We start from the raw sequence: 7,500 nt of genomic DNA on the forward strand, positions 1-7,500 counted from the left end.
TTCAGACTTTCGGACCAAATAGAAGAAGTTCTGGCAGGCTCTCCTCGTGTTACAAGACCGGGGAAGCTCCTTTAAGGAATAGCTCGGTGCTTAGTGTGGAGGCTACATGAGAGAGTGAGAGTGACGGTGACGGTGAATGAGCTCAGAGGAGACAGCTGTCGGCTATCAGAGCAGAGAATACATCAGCAGTTTATTTGTTAAGTGGTAGTAAATGTACAGTGTAGGTTTCCATTTGTCTCTGAATAAATTCTCCAGAAAGAAAGTTCCCGTGTCTTTGGTTCTCAACATCACAACAAAACCAAAAGAGCCGCGGCAGTAGAGGAGAGCAGCAGTCAGTAGGAGAGAGCAGCAGTCAGTAGGAGAGAGCAGCAGTCAGTAGGAGAGAGCAGCAGTCAGTAGGAGAGAGCAGCAGTCAGTAGTCAGTAGGAGAGAGCAGCAGTCAGTAGGAGAGAGCAGCAGTCAGTAGGAGAGAGCAGCAGTCAGTAGGAGAGAGCAGCAGTCAGTAGTCAGTAGGAGAGAGCAGCAGTCAGTAGAGGAGAGCAGCAGTCAGTAGGAGAGAGCAGCAGTCAGTAGGGGAGAGCAGCAGTCAGTAGGAGAGAGTAGCAGTCAGTAGGAGAGAGCAGCAGTCAGTAGGAGAGAGCAGCAGTCAGTAGAGGAGAGCAGCAGTCAGTAGGAGAGAGCAGCAGTCAGTAGGAGAGAGCAGCAGTCAGTAGGAGAGAACAGCAGTCAGTAGGAGAGAGCAGCAGTTAGTAGGAGAGAGCAGCAGTCAGTATGGGAGAGCAGCAGTCAGTAGGAGAGAGCAGCAGTCAGTAGGAGAGAGCAGCAGTCAGTAGTCAGTAGGAGAGAGCAGCAGTCAGTAGAGGAGAGCAGCAGTCAGTAGGAGAGAGCAGCAGTCAGTAGGGGAGAGTAGCAGTCAGTAGGAGAGAGTAGCAGTCAGTAGGAGAGAGCAGCAGTCAGTAGGAGAGAGCAGCAGTCAGTAGAGGAGAGCAGCAGTCAGTAGGAGAGAGCAGCAGTCAGTAGGAGAGAGCAGCAGTCAGTAGGAGAGAACAGCAGTCAGTAGGAGAGAGCAGCAGTTAGTAGGAGAGAGCAGCAGTCAGTATGGGAGAGCAGCAGTCAGTAGGAGAGAGCAGCAGTCAGTAGGAGAGAACAGCAGTCAGTAGGAGAGAGCAGCAGTCAGTAGGAGAGAGCAGCAGTCAGTAGGAGAGAGCAGCAGTCAGTAGGAGAGAGCAGCAGTCAGTAGGAGAGAACAGCAGTCAGTAGGAGAGAGCAGCAGTTAGTAGGAGAGAGCAGCAGTCAGTATGGGAGAACAGCAGTCAGTAGGAGAGAACAGCAGTCAGTAGGAGAGAGCAGCAGTCAGTAGGAGAGAGCAGCAGTCAGTACGAGAGAGCAGCAGTCAGTAGGAGAGAGCAGCAGTCAGTAGGGGAGAGCAGCAGTCAGTAGGAGAGAACAGCAGTCAGTAGGGGAGAGCAGCAGTCAGTAGGAGAGAACAGCAGTCAGTAGGAGAGAGCAGCAGTCAGTAGAGGAGAGCAGCAGTCATTTGAAAAAACTCCGACACAGAGAGAGGATACGAGAGGATGGGGAAGCCCGTCTACAAACCAATCAATTATAAGTATCTGGAGACGCAGCTCACGTGTGTGATGACGGCAGGACGTAGTTTTGTCACGTAGAGATCTTTAGTGCGCTTGCATAACTGCAGTGTGAAACCAAAAGTTACCGGATCAAATGTAGACAATGTAACAAAAACATGAACCTTGGTCCGGACTTTCATGTGTGAAAACGCTCTCAGATCTTTGAGTTCAGCTCATAAAAAATGGGGGCAAAAACAAAAGTGTTGCGTTTATAATTTTGTTGAGTGTATTTGTGTCTTTAATGTCTTCAGTTGGAACCAATGAGAGAGACTAAAATGTCACAGAAAGAGTCTCTTTTGCGCGATGTAGCTAATGATTTACCATCATTGCAAATAATAGTAATGCACATAAACATACCTGCTTGGACACTTTTGGTTCTTCCTCGATGTATTTCTGCTCTGCAGGGACACCAGTCTTTAAAGCAGCTTTAAACTGAAGAGGAAAACACACAAAGACAAAGACAGGTATTACAGACTCAACTTTTCATGGTGTCAGTAAAACAGCCCTGTTTTCAGCTGTGTGACGATGCATTTTACAGCTGATCCAAGAGGCTTCTTAAAGACTTTATTTAGTTGAAGGAGGAGAATTTTTTCAACACATAAAAGGAACACGTCACCCTTCAGTTTATCATCATCAACCAACATCACCAAATCTGGAGATACGTGGTTTTTACTTGACAGGAAGGAGAGGAAACACTGTCATCTGCAAAGAAAAGTAGCTGCAGATTCAGCTGTTAATTCTCTGTAGATTCATCTATACCAGAAACTTCTTTCACATTGTCCTTTGCTATATTATATAATGATTTAGGACAGGAAGGGGAAGAAAAACTGTCATCTAAAAAAGTAACTAAAGCTATCCAACAAATGTAGTGGAGTAAAAACTACAATATTTACCTCTGAGCTGTAGAGGAGTACAAGTATAACGTAGCAGAACATGGAAATACTAAAGTTCTATAGTACTACTTAAAGGAACACGCCGACTTATTGGGACTTTAGCTTATTCACCGTATCCCCCAGAGTTAGATAAGTCCATACATACCCTTCTCATCTCCGTGCGTGTCGTAACTCTGTCTGTCGCACCCACCGCTAGCCTAGCTTAGCACAGATCCTGGAGGTAACCGGCTCCATCTAGCTACTTCTGCTACTTGGGCAGAGTGAGCACCTGAGAAGCCCCGTGGTCAGGAGCAGAGAGTAACAACGGTGCTTTTCAGGTGTTGTGCTAATCACTCCGCCCAAGTAGCAGTGCTTCGCCTTCTGAGAATATAGTTCCCAGTATGTATACGGTTAGAAGATGGCTGTGTGTCATGTGACCTTGTTATTTGTACACGCTGTGACTATATAAATCACAACATGTAAATAGGAACATGTTGGCGTTATTTTGTCACTTATTCGGAGCAGTAGGCTAGATGGAGCCGGTTACCTCCAGGATCTGTGCTAAGCTAGGCTAGATGGAGCCGGTTACCTCCAGGATCTGTGCTAAGCTAGGCTAGCGGTGGGTGCGTCAGACAGAGTTACGACACGCACGGAGATGAGAAGGGTATGTATGGACTTATCTAACTCTGGGGGATACGGTGAATAAGACAAAGTCCCAATAAGTCGGCGTGTTCCTTTAAGTGAATGTACTTTCCACCAGTGAATAAAAGAGCTTATGACACTCACAGTGTTGTAGATGACGTCTATCTCCAGGTAGATGACTCCTTTAGTCGGCCCTGTCAGCTCCTTATTTTTCAACACGTAGCTCTTCTGCTCACCGTTACGGATCTGACAGAAATATAAAAACATGGTTACAGTTTGGATTAAACACTTTAAGGGATAGTTCAGATGTTTTGAAGTGTGTTTGTAGGAGCTACTTCTCCATAGTCAGTGTGTTAGCTACAGTAGATGATGGCCGGCACACCTCCAGTTTAGAGAAGCAGGCAGGAGTACAGACACAGAAGATAAGCAATGTCCTGCTGTGGACGGGGGCAGCAGCTTAACGCATTTTAGACACCTTTAAACATCTATATCAGTTTAAGTGGAGGCTATATTTAGAGTATTTTCAGTACTTCACCTTGCTGTCAGACAGCCCTTTACGACGGGGAACTGAAGCTGTTATCTCTGCTCTCTTCACAGCCACCAGAGACTATAACAGGGCTAGGTTTTGGGCAAGTAAGTTAGGTTAAGGGATCATTTTAGGGCCTGTATTAGCTAAATTGTTGGAGGTACTATAGTTAAGCAACATAAGATAAAGACAGTTATTAAGGAGTCCAGTAATGAACTAAGTTAGTAAGTAGTAAGATGTAGGCTAATAAGGTTAATCTTTCGAGTAAGTTAATGAGGACTGTTCTGTATTTTGGAAAATTGTTTGTAATCTAATAAGGTAGATTTTTTTGGAAGTAAGTAGGGGTTAAGTATTTAGGCTAAAGGTTAGAGTTAGGCCACCAGACTCCTTTGACAAAAACAGTCATTTTACCTCGCAGAACACGGGAGTTGCTGCTCTACCGCTGCCTCCATCGGTTAGTTAGTTTGTGTTATTGTGTGACTTTGGTGTTTTTAAGGGTTAAGAAATAACAAAACTAACTAACTAACTAACCGATGGAGGCAGCAGTAGAGCAGCAACTCCCGTGTTCTGCGAGGTAAAATTACGTTTTTGTCAAAGGAGTCTGGTGGCTTTAAAGAGAACAGAGATAACGGCTTCAGTTCGGTTGGTACTCCTGTCTGCTTCTCCAAACTGGGGGCGTGCCGACCGCTCGATGGTGTTTTAAGCCCCCAAAGTCGACTTCAAGGCAGAGCTGCGACTGTTGACTTCAAGGCACCTAACCCTAACCTTAACTATTGCCTAATCCTAGTGCCTTCCAGGCAGCGCTGCCTGGAAGACGACGGTTTGGGGGCTTAAAACACCAAACACCGTGCCGACCGCCATCTACTGTAGCTAACACACTGACTATGGAGAAGTAGCTTATAACCAAACTTCCCTTTAAGTGTCGACAGGTTTCAAACTAAGACTTTTGGGATCTTTTTATTTCAAGGACAGTGCAAATACTGATGTAAAAAAAATTCCAATCTGACCAGTCTACTTATGACCTTTAAAACCCGTATTAGGATGCTTCTACACACCTTAGATTAGTTTTTCCTCTAATCTCACTCACATGTAACAGTGGGATGGCCACTTTCCCCAGGAAGTCAGCGCTCCTGTCTCTGTCCTCATCAAACACCGTCACCTCCAACACCGAGTGAATGTCTTTAACGTTACTGAGGAAATAGAAAACGTGACACAGAGAGGAGGAATAAAGGGTCTATATGTGAAGCCATATTGGAGTTTTGTTTTGTTCTTAATTATGGATGCACCGAATCCAGGTTTTGGGTTCGGATTCGGCCAAATATTGGGCTTTTTGACGGGGTTGGGTTTCTGCCAAACCTTAGAATTTTTTTCCACTGAACCCTACGCTTGCACTACGCGCGCTACGCTGGTCAACGTAATGACAAAATTGTCACGCATCTGGCGATAGCGTTGTGCTTTCCTACAATGTGAAAAGAGCGTGTGAATTCAACAATAAGTTGTTACATTTAACTATTTTAGAGGCTGTGGTCGTTGTTGACTTCATTAATGTGTTTACTGTGGTAATGGACTGAGGATGGGAGGAGGATTCGGTGTTCGGTTTTGGATTCGGCAGAATCTTAACCAGTGGATTCGGTATTCGGCCGAACCCCAAAAATCTGGATTCGGTGCATCCCTATTCTTAAGTACAGTACTTGAGTAAACTTGAGTACTTCCCACCACTGTGAATCAGAAGTAGACCCATTTAAAACAAATATAAGCTTTTCAGTAAAGTTCCAGGTAATATCAAGCATTAATAATAACAAAGTGAAATAGCAACTGAACTAAACTTCTGGAAGAAAGCCCAGAAGAAGACATAGTATTTCTGTTTTTATGAAGAGAAAAAAAACAGATAAACGTGGACAGATGGTCACTCACAAGGTGAAGACTTTGTTCCACTCAGGATTCAGGTTCTTGTAAACAGTATGAGTCTGTAGCCGGTCGTTAATCAGCTCCAACACACAGAACGGATCACTCTTTCCTACAAAAACATTCACGTTACATTACACAGCTGCTGTACAATGGATCACTGCAGGTATAGTCTACAGCACTGGTTCTCAAGCTCTTTTCAATAATGTTCCCCCTTTGAACAGTTTTTTTAAGCCATGTACCCCCTAACCAGCGCGAATAATGTTTGGTAGAAAGAAAAAGTCTCTATAAAGAGGAACAGTACAGCGATGTCAGCGATAGATTTACTAAACAACAGCCTTGGACCTGGAAAACATTTAAATGATGATGAGAAAAGGAGACAAAACCTTGGAAAAAGACGGTAGAAAGAAGGAAGTAAGGCAAGAATAGGTCGAACATAGTAACAAAAACTTTGAAAAAATAGACACAAACTTCAGAAAAGCAATAAAAACTTAAAAAAAAAAACAGTAGAAAGAAGGAAGGCAACACTAGGGCAACTAAAGTGACAAAAAATTCCAAAAAGGAAGAAAAAAAACTGAAAAAGAGACAAAATTATTTTTTTTAAAAGACGGTAGAAAGAAGGAAGGCAAGTAAAAAAATTCAAATAAGCGACCAACCTCGAAAAAAGACACAAAAACTTTGAAGAAAAAAAAGACAGTAGAAGAGGTCAGGAAGAAAGGCAAGAAGAGGTCAAAACTAACGACATAACCTGCAAAAAAAGGTGACAAACTTCAAAAACAGTGACAAAAACTTTGAAAAAAGCGGAAAAAAAAGACAGTAGAAATAACTACAGCCTTGGAACTGAAAAACATTTTGCAAAAAATCTCACGTACCCCCTGCAGTCCTCTAAAGTACCCCTAGGGGGACACGTACCCCCTGCAGTCCTCCAAAGTACCCCTAGGGGGACACGTACCCCCTGCAGTCCTCCAGAGTACCCCTAGGGGGACACGTACCCCCTGCAGTCCTCCAGAGTACCCCTAGGGGGACACGTACCCCCTGCAGTTCTCCAAAGTACCCCTAGGGGGACACGTACCCCCTGCAGTCCTCCCGAGTACCCCTAGGGGGACACGTACCCCCTGCAGTCCTCCAGAGTACCCCTAGGGGGACACGTACCCCCTGCAGTCCTCTAAAGTACCCCTAGGGGGACACGTACCCCCTGCAGTCCTCCAGAGTACCCCTAGGGGGACACGTACCCCCTGCAGTCCTCTAAAGTACCCCTAGGGGGACACGTAGCCCCTGCAGTCCTCTAAAGTACCCCTAGGGGGACACGTACCCCCTGCAGTCCTCCAGAGTACCCCTAGGGGGACACGTACCCCCTGCAGTCCTCTAAAGTACCCCTAGGGGGACACGTAGCCCCTGCAGTCCTCTAAAGTACCCCTAGGGGGACACGTACCCCCTGCAGTCCTCTAAAGTACCCCTAGGGGGACACGTACCCCCTGCAGTCCTCCAAAGTACCCCTAGGGGGACACGTACCCCCTGCAGTCCTCCAGAGTACCCCTAGGGGGACACGTACCCCCTGCAGTCCTCCAAAGTACCCCTAGGGGGACACGTACCCCCTGCAGTCCTCCAGAGTACCCCTAGGGGGACACGTACCCCCTGCAGTCCTCCAAAGTACCCCTAGGGGGACACGTACCCCCTGCAGTCCTCCCGAGTACCCCTAGGGGGACACGTACCCCCTGCAGTCCTCCAGAGTACCCCTAGGGGGACACGTACCCCCATTTCAGAAACACTGCTCTACAGAACAGGATGCATGATGAGAATATTTTTGATTACCAGTAACGTCTGCAGCCATGAGTCCTTCTGCTCTCATCACCTTCACCTGCACGATGCCCACGTCTCTCCAGTTAGAGAACGACTTCATCACACCCTGGAGAAACCAAACAGGAAG

At 46.0% G+C, this 7,500-nt stretch overlaps 1 protein-coding gene across 6 annotated transcripts in view; it reads right to left on the minus strand.

Moving 5' to 3' along the window:
* Nucleotides 1-7,500, minus strand: part of mctp1b (multiple C2 domains, transmembrane 1b) — a 63,409-nt gene that overhangs the window by 11,783 nt on the left and 44,126 nt on the right. For all 6 annotated transcript variants that reach the window (XM_031287831.2, XM_031287829.2, XM_035991758.1 and 3 more), the window contains 5 exons: nt 7,386-7,479; nt 5,583-5,685; nt 4,756-4,858; nt 3,287-3,388; nt 1,986-2,060 (listed from right to left, as the gene is read on the minus strand). In XM_031287831.2, the coding sequence (XP_031143691.1) occupies nt 1,986-2,060; nt 3,287-3,388; nt 4,756-4,858; nt 5,583-5,685; nt 7,386-7,479 (477 nt within the window). The remainder of the gene's footprint in view (nt 1-1,985; nt 2,061-3,286; nt 3,389-4,755; nt 4,859-5,582; nt 5,686-7,385; nt 7,480-7,500) is intronic.

The sequence above is a fragment of the Sander lucioperca genome, chromosome 14 (genome assembly GCF_008315115.2).
Source record: "Sander lucioperca isolate FBNREF2018 chromosome 14, SLUC_FBN_1.2, whole genome shotgun sequence".
In the NCBI taxonomy this organism is placed as follows: Eukaryota; Metazoa; Chordata; class Actinopteri; order Perciformes; family Percidae; genus Sander; species Sander lucioperca.